This window comes from Tursiops truncatus, chromosome 15 (genome assembly GCF_011762595.2).
Source record: "Tursiops truncatus isolate mTurTru1 chromosome 15, mTurTru1.mat.Y, whole genome shotgun sequence".
In the NCBI taxonomy this organism is placed as follows: domain Eukaryota; kingdom Metazoa; phylum Chordata; class Mammalia; order Artiodactyla; family Delphinidae; genus Tursiops; species Tursiops truncatus.
The window spans coordinates 16377146-16400882 of record NC_047048.1 but is presented as its reverse complement, the minus strand read 5'-3'; the positions used below and the strand labels follow the sequence as shown (position 1 = coordinate 16400882).

Sequence of the window (23737 nt, the reverse complement as noted above, 5' to 3'; positions counted from 1 at the left end):
CAGCCAAAAATAAATAAATTTTTTAAAAAAGGGACTTGTAAAATAGACTGGATTCTAGGTAAAAATGTGCATGCTGAAGCATTTAGAGGGAGGTGTATTGCAGTCAACCTCCTACTTTGAAATGCATCACAAAAATAAGTTGAACTGGGCTTCCCTGGTGGCACACTGGTTGGGAGTCTGCCTGCCGATGCACGGGACACGGGTTCGTGCCCCCACCTGGGAGGATCCCACGTGCCGTGGAGCGGCTGGGCCCGTGAGCCATGGCGGCTGAGCCTGCACGTACAGAGCCTGTGCTCCGCAGCGGAAGAGGCCACAGCAGTGAGAGGCCCGCGTACCGCAAAAAAAAAAAAAAAAAGTAGAACCCACGTGGTACCTACATCAATAATCATTGTGTAAGTTCTTTCAACTTCTCTGTAAGTTTGGAAACTTACGTGTTGGGGAAAAAATGCATACAGATTGTCCCACACAGTGAATGAATGAGTAAAGGAATAAAGGAATTAACAAATAAGCAAAGCTTCAAAGACTAGACAATTTGCTGAAAGACTTTCTTTACACGCTCCTGTATATATTCCAAAGTGAGCTTCCTGCTTTTATAATAGAAGAAAATGTTTTTTCAGAGAGAAAAATGGCACAAGAGTCAATTGATAAAATAGGCATTTATTCTGAAGGCATAATGCAAAGAAATTCCCCGAAAGCAGCTTGGGAGTGGAAGAAAGCCGCTGCCCCTCCAGCAAAGGGGAACAGGACCTCAGCACTTTTCTACATCCCAGCCGTGTAGGGATGGCTGGGGGCAGAGCTCACGGGTGGGCTCTGGGCCGTGGGCCTGGGGTCGGTCCGACCTGCCCGCCTGTCAGTGTGGGCCCAGGTCACTGTGTCCTATGCTCCAAGGAGTCAGAGTGTCAGGAGAGCTGGCAGAGGAAGTCGTGCAGAGGCAGGGCCAGGAGCCCTGACAGCGAGATCCCCAAGGTGTCCGAGATACAGGTGGTTGCCATGGCAAACTCCCGGTGCTCACTGCTGGTCTGGGGAGGGTGGGGAGCAGGGGTGAGGCTTCAGTCCTAGCTACCTCTGCCTGGCACTTTCCCAGAGAGGCCACCCACCCACAGCCCTCGACCGACTGGTGCTGACCTCCAGGGCAATGTTGTGAAAGGTGTTCACATAGGCCGCGCCCCCCAGGAGTCCCTCATACAGAATGATCAGGAAGACGAGGTAGATGCTTGGCAGGAAGCTCAGCCACACGTCCGCCAGCAGGAAGGCCAGGTTGAGGCACTGTGGGTGCAGGTGGAGGGGAGGGCTGAGCCTGGGACCAGAGGTGGGCAGGAAGGGAGGTGACATCCCGTCCAGCGGGCCCCGGTTCTGAGAGATGCTGATGAGGATGAGGGCTGACAGGCCTGGATCAAATCCCAACACCCAGCTGGCCTACCAGATCCTGGGATCTGGGGTAGGCCTTCTCCCTACTGCATCCCAGCATCCTAGACCTTGGGGGTCTCCTCCCCTCCTCCCTTTGGCCGTGTCACTCCTTCTGCCCGTGATGCTATCCCACCTTCCCCCACTTGGGCGCCCCTCGTCACCACCGTTCACAGCTCAGCTTGGATCAGGGTCACTCTCACTCCTATGACCTCATTCCTCCTCCCAGAGTCTTCCTGAATGGAGAAGTTCCCCTCTATTTTATCAAACTGAGGCTATGGTGAGACCAGAGGTTCTCAACTAGGCGTGACTTTGCTGCCTAGGGGACATTTGGCAACATCTGGAGATGTTCCTGGTTGTTACAACCGGGAAGGGAGGGTGTTACGGGCATGCAGTGGGCAGAGGCCAGGGACGCTGCTCAACATCCCACAGCTCACAGGACAGCGTCACAGCAAAGAAGGATCCAGCCCGGAATGCAATAACACCAAGGTTGAGAAACCGTGGCTTAGATGTCCCCACGCCTTCTAAGAAGGCTCACTGACCCCACCCAAGGGTGTAGGTCCCTTTCTCTGTGCCCCAGTCCTTCAGGGGATCCCACTGTCCCGGTCCTCAGTGCACAGGGTTGCCTCCCCAGCGTGTAGGCCACCCCAGTGGTTCACATGCTTAATGTACACACAGATCACTTGCGGATCTTGTTACCTACACAGGCCTTGCCCTCAGAGGTTCTAATTCAGGAAGAGTGAGGTGGGCTCAGAGATCTGCATTTAAAAGAACACACCCTGGTAATACTAATATGACCCTAGAAACACTGCAGATGCTTTCATCTGGAGCATTAGGCCAGACACTTTCTGTAATGGAATTAAATGATTATAAGCTGCTAATTCTATGAAGCAACCTTGGTTAAAATTATAGCTAAAATCATAAGCTACACATTTCAGTGGCATCTAATGTAGAACCCTGAGTTAAGAATTGTTGATACAGGGACTTCCCTGGCGGTCTAGTGGTTAAGACTCCGTGCTTCCACTGCAGGGGGCATGGGTTCGATCCCTGGTCGGGGGACTAAGAACCCAAATGCCGTGTGGTGCGGTCAAAAAAAAAAAAGAATTGTTGATACAATCTGGGACTTGGTGGGTACAAAGCTCTGGGGTGGCAGTCCTGCTCAGGCAAATAAGGAAGGAAGTTAGAGGATATCTGCCTGCTGTTGACATAACATTAAAGTGTCATCTACCATAATTCTCTATATTGTTATCACAGAATTGAATTATTGAAAAGGGCAAAAAACTTTCCTATAAGGGTTGAAGCTTTATTTTAAAGGCGATTTTTTCCTTTTTTTTTTTTGCGGTACGTGGGCCTCTCACTGCTGTGGCCTCTCCCGTTGCGGAGCACAGGCTCCGGACGGGCAGGCTCAGCGGCCATGGCTCACGGGCCCAGCCGCTCCACGGCATGTGGGATCTTCCCGGACCGGGGCACGAACCCGTGTCCCCTGCATCGGCAGGCGGGCTCTCAACCGCTGCGCCACCAGGGAAGCCCTAAAGGCGATTTTTTATATGCCCGTCTGGTCCCAAGATTATGGCCCAGAGGGATATTAGAGTCACTGAGAATAATTTGGAGGTTGCCAATGACTTGTTTTAAAGTGTTTTCAAGTCTGACCACCGAGAACTCTGACATTTAGAAACAAGTAAGAAGACGTGAATGTTTAAAATCATGTTCTCTTTCCAAAAAAAAAGAGTTGAAGTTTTTTTAATAGTTACCTTCAGTGGCCGTAGACATGTGACAATGAAACATGAATGCTGGTTAAGTAAAACTCCTTTTGTTAGACTGTTGTAGGTATTTTCGTTCATTTAAAGCTTAATCACTTACATGACCTTCGCCATGAATTTGCTCACCAGCCTTGAGATAAATAACCTGTTGACTCCAATGTCACTGATTCTATTGTAATTAACCACCCAGAATAAAAGAACTGAACATTTTCTTATCGTTGGAAACATTATTTGAAAGTCTGCCTCTCTGCATGAGGCTTGGGCAAATAATCATTAAATAAGTGCTTCTAGCTGATTAAGACACAATACAGATTCTTGTTCTTTCATTCTTCGCATTTCTATTTCTTACAACCATGCCTGATTTATACATGAGGAAACTGAGGCTCAGATGAGTTCCGGGACCTGCCCTAAATCACACAGCTACCGAGTACAGAAGCTGGGATCTGCATCCAGGTTTGCCTGGCTCCTGAGGCCACTCATTTTACACAGATCCCTGCTGGCCTCTGTTCCCCGTGCTTAGAACATGACGGTATGCAATCAATAACCCCTGCTGAGGGAGGGAAGCATCGGGGCCTAGGGAAGCTGGGAGCCAAGGCAGGTGAAGAGCGAGGGCCAGGGGCTCAGTACCTGTAGCAAGGCCAGGGCCCATGTGTGGCGGATGTGACAGCAGCGGAGAGAAGAGCGGGAGGCAAAGACGCCGGCCTGGTACAGCATCTGGTACCTTCAAGGGGGCGGCGAGTAAGAGGAAGCCCCTCTAGTGCCTACTCGGCAGGGCAGCCCCTCCCAACCCCAGTCCTTACCATCAAAGGCCCGCCCCCCAGCCCACTGCCGTGCTGCCACCCACCCTCAGTCTTCTCACCAGCGGTATTGCTGAGCGTGACTCAGGAACGTGTTCCGGAAGAAGAGGAGTTCAAACTGCAGCAAGGACCAGATGGGGGAGATGGACGGGGATGTGTGGGTCCCCACCCTCATCACTATTTCCACACCCCTCCCGGCAGCCCTCACTCACAAGTCCCTGGTTGATGAAATACTCAGCAAAGTAAACCAGCACCAAGGGGACGATGTAGCGCAGCAGGCCCTGGAAGGGTCAGGAGACATAAGCGGGAGGCTGGGAGATGAACACTGGCCGCAGGGGACACGCCAGAGCCACCGTCCGTACCTTAAACACGGTCCACCTTTCCTGAAGGGACAGGTGTGAGCTGGAGCCTGCAGGGGGGCAGGGAGAGAAGGGCAGGTGAGGTCGGCACACTGACTCAGAAAAGGGGTGCTGGTGTGCAAGAATCAGCCAGCCAACACAGGAGTGTGAAAGCACATACGCCACTGGACTGTACAATTAAAAATGGTTAAATTGGTAAACTTCATGGTATGGATACTTTACCATGATTAAAAAAAAAAGTAACTAGATGAGACTTCTTCATGGTTCTTGTACAGCCTGATGGCGGTACACCCCTACCCAGCCACAGTGGGCCCTTCTTTCTGGTTTTGAACACCCAAGCTCATTCCCACCACAGGGCCTTAGCACTTGCTCTTCCCTCTACCTGAAACCTGTTCACCTGGATGTGCACAGGGCTGACTCCTTGTCATTCATATTTCAGCCCAATGAGATGTCCTCAAAAAGGCCTTCACTGACCACCTTCTCTAAATAGAACCCCTTTCCTCCCCCCATCTGTCATTTCTTGCTTTTTTTTTTTTTTTTGGCCACACTGCACGGCATGTGGGATCTTAGTTCCCCAACCAGGGATCAAACCCGTGCCCCCTGCAGTGGAAGCTCAGAGTCCTAACCACTGGACCACCAGGCAAGTCCCCCCATCTGTCATTTCTAAGCACATCACTCTGTTATGTTCTTCTAGTACTTATCAACGTGTGAAAACAACGTGCTTCAGATTCTGTTATTTGTTTATGAATGGTATAACACATAGTCAGTACTCAGTGAGTATTTCCTGAGTAGATGAATGTGATCGGCTCTCACCATAACCAGCACGCCTATCCACTCCCTCTTCTGACTGCCCACAGTAGAGAGGAAAAGGCAGAAACTCAGAGAAAGTGACCGCTCTGACGGTCACTGTGTCTCCTACCTGGCTTCCACTCTGGGGCCTCGCTGTTTATCAGGGGCTGCCGGGCTGCCGTGTCTGCCTCCCCTTCCCCTCCAGGGTCCTGGGGCCCAGGAGACGTGAGCAACAAGAAATAGCTGGAAGTGGGAAGAATGAAAAGAAGATTGAAGAGCCTCTGTCAGGCTGGAAAGGCCACTTCTTCCCAGGGCAGCCCCCCTCATTCCTCCTCTCCGCCAAGGCCCTCCATCCTTGGCCAGAGAACTCCAACTGCGCAAAAATGCTTCCTTCTCTGGAACTGAAATGTATCTCCTTGTTGTTTCTAATCCATGGGCCCTCGTTTTGATTCCTGGCTCACGCCAAGCGTGTCAGCCCTGTTTTCTTGTTGTTGTTTTTCTAATAATCGCTCTAGCTACCATTTATCACGTGTTCATTTTGTGCTAGGCCAGAAGTTTCCAAAGTTTGGTCACTTATGTTTTGCCTTCATGACATTTGCCATATCCACATTCCCTCTGTGTATAATATTTTTTATTTAATATTTCCCTTTCAATTGATTCACTTTTTCTACACGGCCTTATCCTAAGCGATAATCTGTGAAATCACAGGTTTGGTCGACCAATTGAAACTTTTCCTAATTCACATGAAAATACACACAAAATGAACAGAGTCTATCCTTGCCCCCTCATTGTAGGAACCACACTGTAATGAATGCTTCACGCATGTCACCGCACGGGGAAGCAAGGAAAGCCACCATCATTTGAAATATGGGAAAACTGAGGGTCAGAGACGTAAAGTAACTCGTCCCATACAACACAGTTAACAAGTGACAGCCCAGAACTCAGACTCGGGCCTATTGGAGTCCAGAACCCACATCCCCCCACATGGCTGTAGGGATCTGAAGATTGGGATCGTGCAAGTTCTCTCTCCTCGAATCCCTCTTCCTCCCAGCCCAGGCCGCTTACCTGGCCAGCAGCAGTGCGGGTATACCCAGCATGGACAGCAGGGTGTGCTGGGGAGAGAGGCCAGCCTGGGTGAGGCCCAGGTAGGACAGTGCCCCCAGCAGCCCTGCTCCGCCAGTACCTGAGGACCACCAGGAGATCACAGCCCTGAGAAGGAGAACACAGTAGCCCTAAGAAGGACCAAAGCCAGCAGTGGGAACCCCTCCCCTCACTCCCTGCTCTGCCTGCTTACCTGGGGTAGAAGGCGGTGAGTGAGAGGAAGGTGACCTCCCCCAGACCTGAAGAGATGCTAGCCAAGACCACACCTGGAGAAGGACAAGCACGGCCATACCTACCTAGCCTTTCCCCAATAGCCTCAATTCCCTAAGGGGTGTGGCCACAGCCTCCTCTGCATCTGCACAGAGGGGCTAAACACAGATCCCTTGGATAGGCTGGGCTCCAGATCTGAAGTAGAACCAACCCCTTCCTCTGCATGTCCTCTCATAGGGAATGGTACCTCCATCCGCCCAATTATCAAATCAGGAGTAAGAATTCATTCTTTTCTTTGGCCGCACCGCAAGGCTTGCGGGATCTTAGTTCCTCGATCAGAGGTTGACCCCAGGCCACGGCAGTGAAAGCAGCGAGTTCTAACCACTGGACCGCCAGGGAATTCCCAAGAACTCATCTTTGATGCCTCCTCCACCTCCATCACAGACGCTTGGGACTGCTCATCTTGATCTCCATCTGATCTGTCCATTTCCTCCCATCTTCCCCACCACCTACCCCTCCAAATCGACCTCACCTCCCGTTCCCTATTGTGACAGTCTTAGCATGCTTCTCGGGGGTTACAAAAATAATCCCTCTCCTCTGGGAAGCTGAGGAGATTACCCCCACCAATGCTCTGTTGTAGTTCCTTTGAACCCCCCACCTGACACAAAACCTCACACTCACCACACAGGCTGATTCCCACCGAATGAGAAAAGGCAACCAGGATGAAGCTTCCAGCAGCACAAACCCCACTGGTGAGCACCCGGGGGCTGAAGGGAGATATGGGCCGGGGGGGACGGTCAGCTGCCATTCTCAGCTCCCCAGCCCTCTCGCCACCTCCTCTGCCCTCCCAGCCTCCCCACTGTCAGATCCCACCTGCCTTTCCTCCCGCCACCTCCACCCAGACCTGTAGGGCAGCAGATGAAGGCCAAGAGGAGCCAGCAATTTGATGACGAGGGTGGGAAGGATGTCTGCCAGGAGCACCGCCTGGGACAGGAGAACAGAGTGAGACCCCAGACTTTCCCAGGGACAACCCTCCCAACCAAGTGGCCAAGGAAAGATAGAAACCAGCCCATTAGACTGCTACAAACACAGGCTCTGAAGTCACACAGATCTGAGTTCCAGTCCCAGGTCTGCCTCTCCTTAGCTGTGGGTCAAGGTATTCACATTCTCTGAGCTTCAGTCTCCTTATTCGGAAAACGGGGATGATTACAGAGCCTAACTCAGTACTGTTGTATGGATTCAATAAGCTAATATACGCTGCACACAGAAAGGGCTCAGTAAATGGCCGTCTTAATTAGTGGAGTCATGATAGTACCAGCTGGGTGCTGAGGGGGTGTGGGTGGGGTCTACAGACCCAGAGTAAGCATAAAGGAGGACCAGATGGGTACTCACAGCTGTGGAGACAGAATTGCAGTCAAATCGAGATGAGCTATTATGGGAGGTGGGTGTTGGGTCTGGGTCCACCTGATGGGAGACAAGAAAGTCTTTCACCCAGGGAGGCAGGAGGGCAGACAAACAGGGCCGGGCTCCATTCCCAGCTCTGCTCTAACTTGAAGGATGGCCTTGGGTTAGCACTGGCTTCTTAAGACCTCAGTTCCTCTATGTGCACAAGGGGGAAGGGGAGGTTTCCATAGAAGTCTCAAACTAATGGTCCACACACCAAAGATGGCCTTGTAAGTGACTTTATTTGGGTAACACACTCGGGAACTTTCATTTAAAAAATTTGGGTTTCCAGAAAAATCTATTCTTGGACCAAATTCCCTGTTGGACCTGCAAGGTGGTAGCTGTTCCCCTTGGGCCTGCATCCTCCAGCTCATCATAGACAAGAGGTTCTCAATCAGAGATGATTATACCCTTCAGGGAACATTTGGCAATGTCTGGAGACATTCTTGGTTGTCACAACTGGAGGCTGAGGGATATGCTATTGTCATCCAGTGGGCAGAGGCCAGAGATGCTGCTAAACATCCTACAATGCACAGGAAAGTCACACAACAAAGAATTATCCAGCCCAAAACATCAACAGTGCTGGAGTTAAAAAACCATGCCTCAGGGCTTCCCTGGTGGCGCAGTGGTTAAGAGTCCGCCTGCCAGTGCAGGGGACACGGGTTCGAGCCCTGGTCCGGGAGGATCCCACATGCCGCGGAGCAGCTGAGCCCGTGCGCCACAACTACTGAGTCTGTGCCCTGGAGCCTTCAAGCCACAGCTGCTGAAGCCCGCGCACCTAGAGCCTGTGCTCCGCAACAACAGAAGCCGCTGCAATGAGAAGCCCGTGCACAGCAACGAGGACCCAACGCAGCCATTAATTAATTAAAAAAAACAAAAAAACATGCCTTAGACTATAGTCCCACCCGGCCAACGTTTGAGTTTGTAATTGCTTTACAAGAACAAATTGATTCTTAAAGACGCTTCCTGTTCTCAGGTCTGGGAACTTTAGCCATCTCGCCCCACCCCTTAGCCACCTCATTCCATGAACTTTTCAAGTGGGTTTCTGCCCAAGGGTGAGTCCCTCATCTTCCCATAGGGACTAAACATCGTGGTGGTGGTAGAGAGGGTCACTTACATGGCTCTGGTTCCCAGGTGCTCTCTGGTGACTGAGGATGTCGTGGGCAGCACTGAGCATCACCACGTAAGAGAAGTTGTTGCAGAGGCCCAGGAGCCTGGAGTGAGCAGGACAGATCCCCCCACCCCCCAGTTTTATTGAGATATAATTGACATAGAAGAACAGACATATAATTATATACAATCTATCCACAGTCCTAGCACCAAACCTCCCCCTTTCCTGTGCCTTCTTTTTTCTCTGTCGCCAGACCCCATCCCCATTTAGTGAGAAGGTTAGAAATACAGGCTTTGGGACAACAAACTTAGGTTCATATCTAATCTCTGAGACCTCTCCCAGGAAGAGAAGGAAGTTATCCTTGATGACTCTCTCCTCCAAGCTCCCACCATGATTCAGTTCCCGGGGCATTTCTCATCCACTGATCCACTGTCTCTGACTGTGGTATGGTAGAAAGATGCTGGGGGCTTGAAATCCAAAGGACTATGTTCAGGTCCCAAGTCCGCCACTTCCTACTTGAGTGGCCTCAGTCTACTCATGTGTACAATGAGGATTCAAACGTCTCTCCTGACTATCTCACAGAGTGCTGTAGAGATCAAAACAAGATAATACCCTACATGATCTATGAAGGATCTGGTTCACTTATTCTCATCTCCCAGAGCTGCCATCAGTGATGGGAAGGGAACAGGACCCAGCCCCAGGATATCATGTGTCCTTTTCACAAGCCTCTGAAGTGGTACTGCTGCTCTTCCCATATTACTGCTGAGAAACTGAGGCTCAGAGAGAGAGCCTCACTTCCAACCCAATCTGTTACCCAAGTCCTTGATGTTTAGGTTAGTGCTAGAAGTATTTCCCAAAGCTCAGTATTCGAATTATTTTAGGAGGTAGATGGATGACTTTTAAAAGGTAGTGATGCATTTATTTAAATGTGCATTAGGAAAATACTGGCTTTCCATCCAGAGTAGTGATTTACAGTTTTCTTTTAAAAAGTACATGTATTTACAAATTTAAAGGCTGAGTTGGCTCTCCAAAATATACAAGCAGCTCATACAGCTCAATATCAAAAAAACAAACAACCCAGTCAAAAAATGGGCAGAAGACCTAAATAGACATTTCTCCAAAGAAGACATACAGATGGCCCAAACACATGAAACAATGCTCAACATCACTAATTATTAGAGAAATGCAAATCAAAACTACAGTGAGGTATAACCTCACACCGGTCAGAATGGCCATCATCAAAAAATCTACAAACAGTAAATGCTGGAGAGGGTGTGGAGAAAAGGGAACCCTCATACCCTGTTGGTGGGAGTGTAAATTGATACAGCCACTATGTAAAACAGTATGGAGGTTCCTTAAAAAACTAAAAATGGAACTACCGTATGACCCAGCAATCCCTCTACTGGGCATATACCCAGAAAAGACCATCATTCAAAAAAAACACATGCACCCCAATGTTCATAGCAGCACTATTTACAATAGCCAGGACATGGAAGCTACCTAAATGTCCATCAATGGAGGAATGGATAAAGAAAATGTGGTACATAATTACAATGGAATATTACTCAGCCATAAAAAGGAACGAAATTGGGTCATCTGTAGAGATGTGAATAGACCTAGAAAGTGTCATACAGGGTGAAGTTAAGTCAGAAAGAGAAAAGCAAGTATCATATAATAACGCATGTATATGGGATCTAGAAAAATGGTATAGGTGATCTTATTTGCAAAGCAGAAATGGAGACATAGACGTAGAGAACAGATGTATGGATACCAAGGGGGAAAGGGGTGGGGAGGCAGGAACTGGGAGACTGGGATTGACACATATACATTATTGATACTATGTACAAATAGACAACAGATGGGAACATACTGTATAGCACAGGGAACTCTACCTAATGCACTGTGGTAACCTAAATAGGAGGGAAGTCCGAAAGGGAGGGGATATCTGTATGTGTATGTCTGATTCATTTTGTTGTGCAGTGGAGGCTAACACCACATAGTAAAGCAACTATACTCCAATAAAAATTAATAAAATAAAAATCCTCACAACATGGCAAGGCGCCTGCTATTATCCCATTTTACAGCTGAGGAAACGAAAATTCAGAGAAACTAAAATCAAGAAGATAACCGATGACATTGAGATTTGTCTAGAAATTAAATGATTTGTTACCGATATTCATCTCAGAAACGGTCACACAGAAAATTTCAGAGACACGAATTCTGAATTTGAATAGATATTATTTTCATGAAAAAATAAAATAAAGGCTGAGTTGGTTGGAGTAAAAACATGAAGAAAAGATCCCTGCAGGTCATATGAGAAGCTGGTCCAAAGGGGAAGGTGATAAGGGAATGAGCGAAATTTGGGAAATTTACACACGGCCTCAGGGCAAACCAAGCGGTTCAGTAAATATTTTGTGGATTCAGCTCCTTTTTGGAAGCTCAACTCTCTTTTCTCACCCCTCTTGTTGCTTCCCTCTTCCCACCCTATTCAGGCCACTCACCAGAAGCCCACCGCGTTCTTCCAATGGGTCCCCTGACGGTCCTGCGGCGGGGGCCTAAGTGCCGGATTGGCCTCCTCTCCTGGAAGGGGGAAAAGAAGAGGGCCTGACCCCCACCCCCCCCTCAGGTGCACGATGGGCCAACGGGCGTTCTCCCGGGACCGAGGAAGTCAATCCCGTGAGGGTGGGCAGAAATACTCACCCTCCGAATCCGAAAGGCGCCGCCCCGCACAGCCTCCCATGGCATCAAGTTCAGGTCCCCCGAGGGGTCCAGAGTCAGCGAGAGTTCAGAGTTGGCTCCGATGAGGCGGATGAGGGTCTACGACAGGTGAGAGGGATCAACGTCCCATTGCCGGTCCCAGCTCCGGCTTCTCCGCTGCACTGGCGCCTCTAAGAGCCACGGCCCTAACCCCAGCCTCCATCTTGCGCCCTCGTACGCCCCACCACGCCCCACCCGTCGGACTCTGCCCCCGCCCCCTCTAAAGCAGGGGGCCCTGCAGCCTGTACCTTTAAGAGCACCTAAACATTCCGCACTCAGGAATGACGGATCACGTGACAGCACCTGTCGGTCCCTCATCACGTGCTTGAAGGTCCTCACCACTTCCGGGTCTTTTCTCGATCTTCTCTTTAGACCTACCCAGTTTCGGGGTGGGGGACTGAGAGAGGCTGGAAGAACCCTGGAACCACCGGTTTAAAACTGGGATAGGTAGGATCAGCAAGAAGAACCATGACGTTAGTTGGGGACGCCCAAGGCCGTGATCTACCGTACCAGCACTAATCATGGCTGCAAATGGCTTCAGCTCCTCTGCAACTGCCAGAAATAAATATGGCCACCTGCCTAGCCGGTACTGTTTCTGGCTGACAACAAAGGCAGCCAGCTTCAGGTCATTCTTATTTCTGTCTGTTGTTGCCTTTAGATTGCTTTAGAAACTGCACATAAAGATAACACCCACCTAAAAAGATTTCATGAATTGTCTGTTGGCAGTATCCAAGGTGGTTAACAGAGCCCCTTTCTCAAATTATCTTAGAACCAAAGTAGTAGTTCAACCCTGGTTTTACAGATGAGAAAACAAAAAAGGAAATTTACTGATGAACATACAACGTTAGACCTAAAGGTGACCTTAGAGACTCGGCAATAAGAAATAGAGCACCAGGGCTTCCCTGGTGGCACAGTGGTTGGGAGTCCGCCTGCCAATGCAGGGGACGCGGGTTTGTGCGGTCCGGGAGGATCCCGCATGCCGCGGAGCGGCTGGGACCGTGGGCCATGGCCGCTGGGCCTACGCGTCCGGAGCCTGTGCTCCGCAACGGGAGAGGCCGCAGCACTGAGAGGCCTGCGTAACGCAAAAAACAAACAAACAAACAAAGAAATAGAGCACCAGAGGCAGGGGTGCTGGCTGCTGGAGGATTCCTGCCTGCATTAAGGGTGCTTAGACCAGATCATTCTAAGGCCCAAGATTCTGATTCTGTGATCTCATCTAGTTCCTCTAATTGGAAATTTGGAAAGTGAGGCTCAGGGAGGGGACCCAAGGAAAAGGTGTCGATTAAGGTCACTTCACAAAGTCCCAGATAAGGAGCGATTATTCTCTTACCTTCCTCTAGGTGGTAAAGCAACATCCTGAATTTTCTTCATCACGTCTTTCCCCTGCTAATCTCTCTTGTGGGCTTCCAACAGTCAGTGCCCACCTCTCCCAGCTCTTTCTCACCACCAGGCCCTCAGACTGCTGTTTGAAATGTACCCCCTTTGGTCTGCTTCCCAGATCACTCAACCAATGAAAAATGGGATCCTACTACCCATGCCGGGCTCTAGAAATTCAGCAACGTGTCATACATGGCCTCCACCTTCAAGGAACTCAAAGGAGGCTGGGAGGTAGACGTGAATAACCACAGTACAAAGTTTAGCCAAGTTTCGTTTCGCAAGAATGACTACAGGTGAGGGAATGGGCATTGGAGCCACCAATCCAGCCCCTTCTTCCTCTTGGGGAAGCATTAATGACCCTGAAATGAGAAGCCAGAGCTCTTACCAGCCCCCTCCTCATTCCTACTCCTTGTCCCCAGGCAAAACAGGAACCACAAACCCCAGCTTCCTCTCACAGAGAGGCTGTGGCTTTGGGGGGAGACGGAAACGGCTGAGGTGTAAATACAAGACCTGAGTCACTTGAGCTGCAGTTGCCACATGCCCCTCCCCCCTCCCCAATTCTGAGGTCTCCTGCTCCCGCTCTTTCCTTTCGGTCCTCCTCCCTTGCCCTTTAGCTCCGAATGTACACCACCTGAGTCCCCTGTGTGATATACACCCACTTCCCAGACTGGGCTGGAAGCAGCTGTGGGCATTGCAGAAGGTGGGCAGGGCTCAGGGTGGGGATGCGTCAGGGAGAGACAGGGGAAGAGGAAGTGTCTTGGGTCCTGGGGAAGACTGGCTTGGTGGGTGGGGACAATCATTGTCAGCTTTCTGGACACACAGAGAGACAGACAGGATGGATTTCCTCCGGCTACATCTCCCTGGGCTGCATCAGGCCTTGAGGGGGGCACTGGTGAGAGGGGCAAAGAGAGGCCAGAGATTTTCACCCTGCTCCCTGGGGCCTCACCTTCCCTTCTCCCTTTGAGCTTCTCCTCAGACTCAAGATTCCTTCCCCACAATCAGGCAGCCTGCTAGCCCGATCTTCTCTGGATTTCAATCCCCTCATCTCCACAAACACATCCACACACCTCTAATCTAGGCCGTTTCCTGCTCCTTCTGCAGATTCTGTCCCCCTCCTCCTCCTAGATCCTAGAACCCCTCTTCCTTCTCCCGAGTCCCTCTGGCCCAGGGCCCCGAGGGAGAGGGCTGGGCTTCCTCTTAATACCTTTGTCCCTATCCCTCTTTTCTTCTAGGAGTCTTTCAGCACCTTTGTCTCCTACCTTATGGGAGATGATGTCCCCAGTGCAGAGAGGAGGGAGGCGTGTGCAGCTGAGGAACTGGGGGAGGTGGCTGCAAGAAGCCTCGGGGGGAAGGTAGAGGAGGAAGCCCAGGAGGCCGTGGAGGGCCTTGAAGGCAGCCAAAGCAAGGGGGATGGAGGGCCGAGAGGGCCTGGAGAGGCTGGAAGGTGCCAGGAGGAAAGCTCAGCTACAGAACAGACCTGGGGTGGCAGACAAGGCAGCTCCCATGGGTCTCAAGCAGATAGGCAGGACACTGGGGCCTGGGAGGCAGCCACGGCCACGAGATGCCAGCATTCAAGTATCCCCCTGGAGCCCAGAAGGAAATCTGAGGCAGGGTCTGAGGCTGGTCGAGACAGGAGTAGCCAAGCCCAGGAGAGTCAGCAGCCCGATGAGCAGGAAGTGAAGAGAGAGGAGACACTGAGAACCTGGGAACGGGAGGAGGAGGAGGAAGAGGTCAGGGCAACAGAGCCAGGGGTGGCTGGAGGGGCGGAGTCAGAGGGGACCTGGCACAAGGAGCTTGAGCGGACGGCGAGTGTTGGTGGGCAAAAGGTAGCAGAGGACAGAAAGGAATCAGAGCAGGGGGTTGATGAGACAGCTGCAGAGGAGATCCAGGGGCCTGGGGCCAAAGGGGCTGGGAGGGAAGAAGAGGTGGTAGTGGTAAGGAGTGGCCGAAGCACAAGGGCACAGGGGACACAGGAGCCAGGGGCAGAATCTGAGGACAGGGAAACCTCAGGCAGGGAGCAGGCTGACCTCCCAGGGGTTGGGGAGACTGAACATGGGGCAGTCCCAGGAGAAAGGATCCCAGAGGGTACTGGGAGAGTCTGGGCCCTAGAGGAGACCTCCAAGGGAGGCCAGGAGGAGGAGGAGGTAGATGAGAATAGAGAGGTTGAAGTGAGCCTCTTCCCCAAACAGACCCAGGCCCTGGGAACCGAGAGAGTGGAAGAAGTGGCCGAGGACCAGGCAGCAGGGAGGGAAGCTGAGGAAGGTCAGGAGTCAGAGGCGGAGGGAGGGGAGGGCTTTGAGGGCCAGGCAGATCAGGCTGAGGGAGAGGCTGTGGAGAAGCAAGACTCAGAGATCAGGGCTGCTCAAACCAGTCTCAAGGAGGTGGTGCAGGCAGAGGAGGCCGAGCAAGAGCAGAGGAGTTGCTGGGCTGCAGAGGCTGAGCTGCTCCAGGACAAAGCAGCAAATGAGGCTGAAGGTGATGTTGACTTGGAGGCAACGCCAGAGGCCAGGCCCAAGAAGGAGTTCAGCAGGGAGAGGGGTGAGGAAGAGGCTCAGGCCAGGGGAGAAGCACTGCAGGTGGGGTGGGGGGGCCTCGAGCACAGGGTCACTGAAGGCCAAGAACCTGAGCTGGTGGGAGGCCCCCAGACCCCCATAGAGCAACTTGAGGAAGGGCAGGCATGTAAGGAAGAGCTCTGCAGCATTCCAGCCCGGAGCAGGGAGGAGACAGAGAGGAGCCTGGAGGAATATCCCAGGAACGTGGGGTATGTAGAACCTAACAGCTCTGTGGCGGAAGCCTGGGAAGACAGAAGAAGGGATGTGGAGAGAGGGAACACCCAGGAGGAAAAAGCAGATGCTGAAGAGGGGAAGGAGGAGGCTACAGGAGGCCAGGCACCAGTGGCGGAGGCTGAAGGAGGCCGAGAGTCTGCACGACCAGAGGTCCCAGAGGCAGGTGGGGAATGGATGAAAGCAAAGGAAGCCTGGCGTGGAGCAGAGGAGGGGGAGACCCCTGGAGCAGAGAACCAGGAGCTGGGTGGAAGGCAGGGAGCAGAAGCAGGGACCGTCCAGTCATTGGGAGAGTCAGACGCCACAGAGACCAAGGAGGAGGAGGTGGAGGCCACCGTGCCCTGGGGGGCAGACAGAACATCCAGGAGAGGCTGGAGGCTGGAGGCGGAGGCTCTGAGTCTCCAGGACAGCAACGAACTGGAGACAAATTCTTTGGCTACCGAGACGGTGGAGGATAAGGCAGCTCTGGATGGAAGGGCTCCTGGGACTGGGGACAGGCCCGGCAGAGAGGCTGAGGAAGCATTCGGGAGAGACTGGGATTCAGAAGGGAGAGAGGAAGCCGGCGGAGGTGAGGACCTGGTAGTGGCTGCAGAGGGGGAGAAAACAGGTGGGCAGGAGTTTGGCCTGGAGGGCTCAGCAGGGGAGGAGGCGCCTGGCAGAGGTGGCCAAGCAGAGGCTTCTGAGGCCCCTTGGGAGGGTGAGCCCGGGGGACAGCAGGCTGAGGTGGAGGAATCCGCAGTAGCAGAAGGAAGCTGGGGGATGGATGGCGTTACCTCGGGCTCCCAGGTGGTGAGGGTAGAGGGCCTCCCAGGAGGGCACACACTGTGGGAAGAAGAGGCTGGAGGATGGCAAGGGACAGAGCAGGGGCAAAGCGGTGAGGGGCAGCACGGGGACACGCACCCCGAGGGAGAGGCACAAAGGCCCCTTGCGGTGGAGGATATCGAGGTGACTGGAGACCAAAAGGCAGAGGCTGAGGAGATTGACCCAGAAGGCCTGGAGGGCATCCAGGGCCAAGAGGACCCGTCAACCAACCAGGACCCTGCAGAGGCTAAGCCTGGACCATGCGGAGAGGCTCACAGCAGCTGGAGTGAGGTGAGGGCTCCAGGTAGGGTCCTGGGCTGGACAGAGCAGAATCTCAAAGCTGAAGCCGGCCCCGTGGTACCCCGTGCCCTCTTCCCCGTAGGCCCTGCTCCCCGGGGCTCGCCTGGACGTCTCTGTCCCGAGGAGCCGAGCCCTCCTCTCCCGCAGCTCCTCACAGCGCCGCTCCCGGCCCTCTTTCCGACGGAACCCCGCCCCTGAGCAACCGCAGGAGCCTCCCAGCCCCCCACCGGAGGAAGAGCTGGTAGCCCCCGAACAGAGACTTCTCGAGCCAGAGCACGCCCCGGAGCCAAGCTCCTCCAGCCCTGAAGGGACTCCATTGCCAGCCAGAAGGCCCCTGGGACAGAGGTAAGCCCAGGGGGAGGTGACCGGCCTGGGATGGGGAGGAGGCTGATGGCATCTGGACACCAGCTCCCACGGCCTGTCTTCCGTCTGCAGGTTTGGCCTGGCACACCCTGGCATGATGCAGGAGCTGCGAGCCAGGCTGGGCCAGCCAAAGCCCCAGTGACTGGGACGTGAGGCTCAGAAGGCTGGGTTGAACCCTGCTCAGCCTGACTCCCTCTGCCGCTTTGGATGCATCCTTTCCACCCTCTGGGCCTTAGTTTCTTGGTGTGTCATTCACGGAGCAGACAGAGCCAGATGTCTGCGAGAACCATGAACTTAAGGAGTCTGACTGTCCAATGTGGCTGGTGGACCACTGCCCCGCTGGGGTCATCTCTCTCTGATGGCCTGCCTTGCCTACCTCCCCAACCTGTCTCAGCTGCTTGGAGGACTGAGCGAGGACAGAGACAGTTCTCCCCACAGCCTTCCCCCTCTACTGCGCCCACTCCTTGACCCCCCCCCCCGGATTCTCAACCCCCCATCAGGCCCTGGAGAGCTGTGTAGGACTAATGCAAACCTCTGAGGTTGAAGCCGGCCTGGAGGAAGAGGTCAGGAGGGCCGGTGGTGCTCCATTTGCAACCAAAGAGAAGCAGACCAGCTGCCTAGAGCTTCCAAAGTGGGAGCTCGGTCTCAGAACTCTGCTGGTTACTACGGCAGCCACCAGCTGAACAAGCCAGAGTGGGGGAAGGTGGGCCAGGAACCCCAAAAATGTAAGATCAGAGAGGAGTCCAGGGTAAACAGAAGCCTCAGACTCTGTTCCAGGGCCCCTTTGCGTGTCGGGACCCCTTCTCTGAAAAGAAGCCGAGGCAGAGAGAGGGTGAGAGTGCTTTATTAGGCACCCAGCGTGGCAGCCTAGTCTGAGGATGACCAGCAGGTCCGCGAAACAATAAATAAACCATTTTTCTAAACAATAAATAAATATCTAAGAAATAAATATCTGGCAAGGACTGGAGGGGCCTTAAGTTATTGGATAGGGTCTGGGGCAGGAGAACAGTGGAGTCGTGCCTTGTCTAAGGCAGATGAGCCGGAGCCTGTCTGCCGGCCCAGACTCCAGTCCTCAAGTCCTGATGGGTGGAGGGAAGGGGCTAAGAAGTCACCCTCCATCAGGGCTGGGAGCTGGGTGTGGGGAACTCCAAGGCCTGGGCTGGGTTCCCGGCCTGGGAGAGCAGCAGCAGGTCCCTCACCGCCCGAGACAAGACAATTTCCAAGGAGTGTAGCGACTGGTAGGTGTAGAGGAGCCGGGGCCAGGACACCTGGGCTGACATCTGCAAGGGGCCGCCCAGAGCCCCTGGGAGCAGCCCCTCCCCCTCCTCATTCTCCTCCTCCTCAGGGAGGTTGAATCCTGCAGCCAGCACCTGTGGGGAGAGACCCATGGGTCAGAGAATGGCCCGCCTGAGACCCTGAATGAATCCTTGTTCCTTTATGTGCCCAGTGGTGCAGAATGACATCAGAGACCACAAGGGCATGGTTTCCCTGGACAACCCCTACTTCGCATCCTCCATTATGTCATCGTTTCATGTGAACTGCCTGATTTTGTTTTTGGTTCAAATAAATGGAAGTCACAGAGCAAGATGGTGCTCATGGAGCTGGCTCTCACTCATCCAGGATTGCCCGGGGGGCTGGGGACTCTGGAAGGTCCTCTCTTTCTCTCTCTCTCTTTTTTTTTTTTTTTTTTTTTTTGCTGTGCCATGGGGCTTTCGGGATGTTCCCCTACCAGGGATAGAACCTGGTCCCTGGCAATGAAAGCCTGGAGTCCTAACCACTAGGCCACCAGGGAACTGGAAGTTCCTCTCTTAAGCGTCGTCTTAAGATCAGAAATGGGCAGAAAGGTGATATGGTTAGTTTTTATGCTGTTTTCATTTTCGATTCTTTTATTAAGGGTAAAATTCCTGTTTCCCTTTGAAATGTTCAGGAGAATCTGGTGATGTCAGAGGATGAGGGAGAAGGGAACGTGCTTTGTTTGCTGTAGGGCCTGCTGATGCCAGATGCTGTCCTGGCTTCTCTCATTTAAAACCAAGACCCCAAGAGAAGGCAGAGGTTCAGGGGGCAGAGGTAGGACCTGGTACACCTACACACACACACACACACACACACACACACACACACTCAGAGGACCTGGAGCATCTCCTTCCAGACTTATCCTACCTCTGGGCAGGGGGTGTTTTCAAAGGGAGCCAATGAGCCTCAATTTTGAGTGTTCATCTCTGGGGGTCGAGGAGGGTGGGTGGGCACTCTACCTGGAAGCGGAGATGCTGCTGCAGATCTCGGAGATCCAGCCTCATGGCCCACAGCTGCAACCTCTCTGAACTGGTCCAGAACCCCTGGCTCCCCAGCCCTCCCAACAGGGTATGGAAGGGGTGAAGTGTCATGGAGAGGAAGCGGAGTCTTTCTGGGGCCTGTGGAAGGGGAGGGAAGGCATCAGGAAAGGCCTGCAGGCCAAGGATGACCCACTTCAAACCCAACCTCATCTGTATTTGGGTCCCATTCCCAGCATGAACTCCAATCCCCATTCCGTCCCCATATCTATTCTCATCCTTAACCACATCTCCATCTCTACTCCCTTCCTATGTTCATCACCATTCCCATCTCCACTGTGTCTGATCTCTATCCTATCTCCTTTTCCAACCTCATTTTCAGTCACACCCGAGCTCATCTCCAACCCCCAACCCCATCTCCATCCTTCTGTCACTCTCTACCCACAACCCCATTCCATTCCCTTCTCTACCGCCCCGCCCCATCTCCATCTCCTCACTTGTTTTCATTCTGTCTTCAACTTCTTTCCCATCCTTGTTCCCATGCTTATCCCAATTCCATCCCTCTTTCTTGTGTCCAGCCTCAATGTCACCATCTCTCCATCCCATCTCCAACTCTACCCAACCCCATTCCATTCCCATCCTCACCAACGATCCCCATTCTTTCTCTATCCCCCACTTCATTTTCACTCTCATCCCCAACCTTCTTCCCATCCCTAACCTCTTACCATTCTCACTCGTAACACCAGCTCCACGCCTCCTCCATACTAACCTCTAACCCCAACCCCATTCTGTTCCCATCCCCACATCTTTCCTTGCTCAGCTTCATTCTTACCTTCTTCCTAACGCCATTTCTTTATTCCAGCCTCATCTTTATATTCAGTGACCTACCCAGCCTCATCCAGATTCTCTCCCTCAATTTATCCCCAAATCCATCTTCAATTCAATCCCCAACTTTATCTCCATCCCCCCAGCCCAGCCTTATTGCCAGTTTGCCTGTCCCACCCCGCCAGTCCGCCACTCACAGAGAGGCCACGCCAGGCCTGGAAGGTCAGGGAAACGTTGGGGAGCTGCTCTCCCAGGGGCAGAAGGTCCAGGTTCACTCCTGGCAGGTGAGATTCAGCCTATGGGGCAAGGTCTTTTAGTGGGGGCCCGAGGGGATTGGAGATCTTCCCATCCCCAGAGCCAGCTGCATTAGGGAGACTCACAAAGTCACGGGCCTGGACCCGAACCTCGGAGAGCAGCTTCCTGGAGAGATGCAGGCTGACCTTGAACTCCCTCTGCAACTCCTGCAGGCTCCGGAGGGGCCTCCCTGGGGGCCTCGGGAATCCCCAGACACCAGCTCGAGCCAGGAGCAAGGAGAGTAGCAAAAGGCTGACCCCTGGAGCAATGAGGAGGGGGCGGGCAAGATGAGGGGAAGAGCTGGAAAAGAACTCAGGAAAGGGAAGGGACTACAGGCACGCTCTGTGTGTCATCTCACTGACCCCTCAAAACCACTAACAAGCTGTTGAGACACCATATGGCATCTCTGTACAGTGAAAGGAAAGTGCCCCTTCCCCCAGGCAGACACAGTCTTGCACAGAGTGCCCGCCTTTGCAAGCGGATCTCGGGCTGCATCTTGAACCCCACTATCTCCCTCGGCCAAGTGTCTTTCTCAGTGAACAAACTGCACGAGGGTATGTGGCAGCCTGGGTGCTATTATTCTCCCTATTTTGCAGATGGGGAAAGTGAGGCTCAGTAAGGTTGACTTGCCCAAGGGTACATAGCCAGAGGGTGAGGGGACCAGGACTGGATTCCAGATCTGCCCAAATGCAGAGCCTGCATGCTTCCCCCAGGGAACTCAGAGGAGACCGCCACCTCCCCTGGCGTGGGCACGGTCTGTTCTGCCAAGGATTCCCCGGGCTCAGCCAGGCGGCTCTGATGACCTGAACCAGGGCCCCAGGGGTGGGCTGATGATGCTGAGGCTCTATCCCGGGGAGTCAGAAGGACAGATTGGTCCAGCCTCCCCCAAGGCAGGTAGATCACTCTGCAGGCTGGGAGGAACACGGGGTGCCAGGAGAGGGAGGAGGGTCTGGAATGGGAGGCTGAACCTGTTTCTCATTTGGGTTTTTCCCTTGAACAAGTCACGTCTTATCTCTGTGCCTCAGGCTCCCATCTGTAAAATGGGGGAGTCAGACTGGCTGATTTCTGAAAGTGCTTCCTGCCCTGCATTTCCTGGAAAGAAGGAAGAGGGGCAGTGGGGCTGGAGCTCTGGGAAGAGGGCCGTGTCTTCTTCAGGGAGAGGAAATCTAGCAATCACTAGGGAGTTACACAATTCTTCTCGAAACCCAAACCAAAACTGGTCACTAAGTTGAAGTCTGTTCCTGCCCCCCCTTCTCTCCATGCCTCTTTCCTATCCATCCTTGATCTCTAAGCCCTGGGCTCTGCTCCTCGAAATGTACTCTCAGTAAAGACTAAGGGGAGATTCTGGGCGCTTCCACTACGCCCATGGACTTAACACAGGTGGTGGGTCATGCCTGCAATCTAGCATTCAGGCTCCCTGGCTTGGGGTCCGCTCTGGCACCCTGGAGACTTAAGGCAGACTGGGGTTCTTCCTAGCTCTATGGGTGGGCACCCCGAGGCCCTGGTGGATATTGCCCACCCAGAACTGAGCTGTGCCGTCTCTTACTGACCCCCTGCTTTCTGCCTGAGCTCTGGAGCCCCCAGACCCTTCCCTTGGTTTCTCCTTCCCCTCTGCAGCCAATCCTGGGGCTTTCGCCCGGCCTTTGAAGGTTCTGTCCCCGTCTTTCAGCCCTTGGTCCCTACCCCAACCCTACCATCGGCTCCTCTGTCTAGAGCTCTCTTTCCAGCCTCTGAGCTCTTCAGCCACCATCTGTAGCTTGGACCTCCTCCCAAGCTTCAAACTGCAGACCCTTGACCCAGTTAGGCTGCCGACTCCTTGGCCCCAGCCCCCTGCTCCGACTGTTTTTCCTCTAGCCAGACCCAGTTCTCAGCCAAGCTGATTGGCCCCTGCTCATCCACCCCAAATAAACGCTTCATCTATGCTCCTGGTCCTGGTCAGAGCGCCTGCCGGACTCTCCCCATTCATGCCAGTCAACTCTTCCCATCCTCAGCCCAGCCCTCACCAAACTTCCACCCTTCTGCAGAACGCTGTCCCCCCGTTCATGCCAGCCAACCTGCCCTGCCCCATCCTCTGCCCAGCCCTGGCTTGATCACTACCCCTCTGCCCCATCCCCTCTCCCCAGTTTATGCCTGTCTCACTCCCATCCTCCAGTCAGCTGTATCCTGTATCCTTAGTCTTGCCCACATAGTAGCACCTCAGCCCTTGGCGCCCATCCACAGCAGGCAAGTTCACCCATCCTCTGCCCAGTCTCAGCCAGGCCCCCCACCCCTCTGCCCCAGCCCTGGCCTCAAACTCACGCCAGCCAATGTCGCCTGCCGTCTGGCCCATGGTGGGGCCAGCCTCTTTGGACAGCCATCTCCCGGGCAGGGGGAGTCTTATACTGGGGGCTGCGCCCGGTTTCACTTTCCGTCCTGCTTGTACTTTCGGCTTTGTGTTCACTCAGTCTTCCCTCTCACCACCCCTTGCTAAAATGGGGAAATGTAATTTCCCTTCCCAGAGGGGGTGGGAGGTGCAGTGAGGGTGGTGGGAAGCTGGGGTTTCGGTCAATCGCAGCTCCTGACTCCCTGCTGCTCTACCAGGTCCAGCCCTGCCCTCACTTCCCCACTCTTGGGTGAGCCACCCTGCTCTGCTGCTAGATCCCAGAGACTCTAACCCCCTCCTGTTTCTCTTCTTTGTCATCATCATCCTAGTGCCATCACCAGCTCACTGTCCTTCAAAAGACGGATGGCCAGGTAAGGGGATTGCCCATTAGAGGGGACTTGGGATTTTGAGTCATCCTTACTCTCTTCTGGTTTACCAGATGGCTGAGGGAGGGAGTGCCAGGGAAGTCAGGGCTCAGTGGGTAGCTGGGATGGGGTTTTGTGTGAGGCCGTGGGGTCTCAGTCTCGGCAGAGTCAGAGTTCAGTCTATAGTCAGGGTCAGGGCTGGATGAGAACACGTTCATTCAGGGCCAAGCTCAGACTTCAGCCAGAGGCAGATCTAGGATTAGCGT

General features: G+C 53.4%; 3 protein-coding genes across 6 annotated transcripts; 1 reads left to right on the top strand and 2 right to left on the bottom strand.

The window, feature by feature from the left end:
• Positions 1–637: 637 nt before the first annotated feature.
• Positions 638–14490, bottom strand: CLN3 (CLN3 lysosomal/endosomal transmembrane protein, battenin). 4 transcript variants are annotated; one of them, XM_033839350.2, is made up of 17 exons: positions 14368–14490; positions 11980–12169; positions 11675–11791; positions 11476–11554; positions 8981–9077; positions 7813–7884; positions 7325–7404; positions 7102–7187; positions 6404–6476; positions 6175–6318; positions 5240–5352; positions 4324–4370; positions 4174–4242; positions 4024–4079; positions 3792–3885; positions 1126–1266; positions 638–1019 (listed from the first exon to the last, which is right to left on the bottom strand). In XM_033839350.2, the coding sequence occupies exons 3-17, from the start codon at positions 11712–11714 to the stop codon at positions 900–902; spliced, it is 1311 nt and encodes a 436-aa protein (XP_033695241.1). In that variant the 5' UTR covers positions 11715–11791; positions 11980–12169; positions 14368–14490; the 3' UTR covers positions 638–899. The 4 variants fall into 4 exon arrangements, 3 of the variants coding, with proteins under 3 accessions (XP_033695241.1, XP_033695239.1, XP_073648265.1); XM_033839348.2 differs by lacking the exon at positions 14368–14490 and adding an exon at positions 13062–13656; XR_012326060.1 differs by lacking the exon at positions 14368–14490 and having other exon boundaries at positions 1126–1297; positions 11980–13881.
• APOBR (apolipoprotein B receptor) lies at positions 13861–18940 on the top strand. The gene is made up of 4 exons (XM_033839347.2): positions 13861–14000; positions 14341–16983; positions 17075–17337; positions 17428–18940. Exons 1-4 carry the CDS (start codon positions 13944–13946, stop codon positions 17495–17497), a joined length of 3033 nt encoding a protein of 1010 aa, XP_033695238.1. The 5' UTR covers positions 13861–13943; the 3' UTR covers positions 17498–18940.
• Positions 18184–23245, bottom strand: IL27 (interleukin 27). The gene is made up of 5 exons (XM_033839352.2): positions 23043–23245; positions 20831–21003; positions 20648–20746; positions 19608–19766; positions 18184–18725 (listed from the first exon to the last, which is right to left on the bottom strand). Exons 1-5 carry the CDS (start codon positions 23071–23073, stop codon positions 18474–18476), a joined length of 714 nt encoding a protein of 237 aa, XP_033695243.1. The 5' UTR covers positions 23074–23245; the 3' UTR covers positions 18184–18473.
• Between the last annotated feature and the right edge of the window lie 492 nt (positions 23246–23737).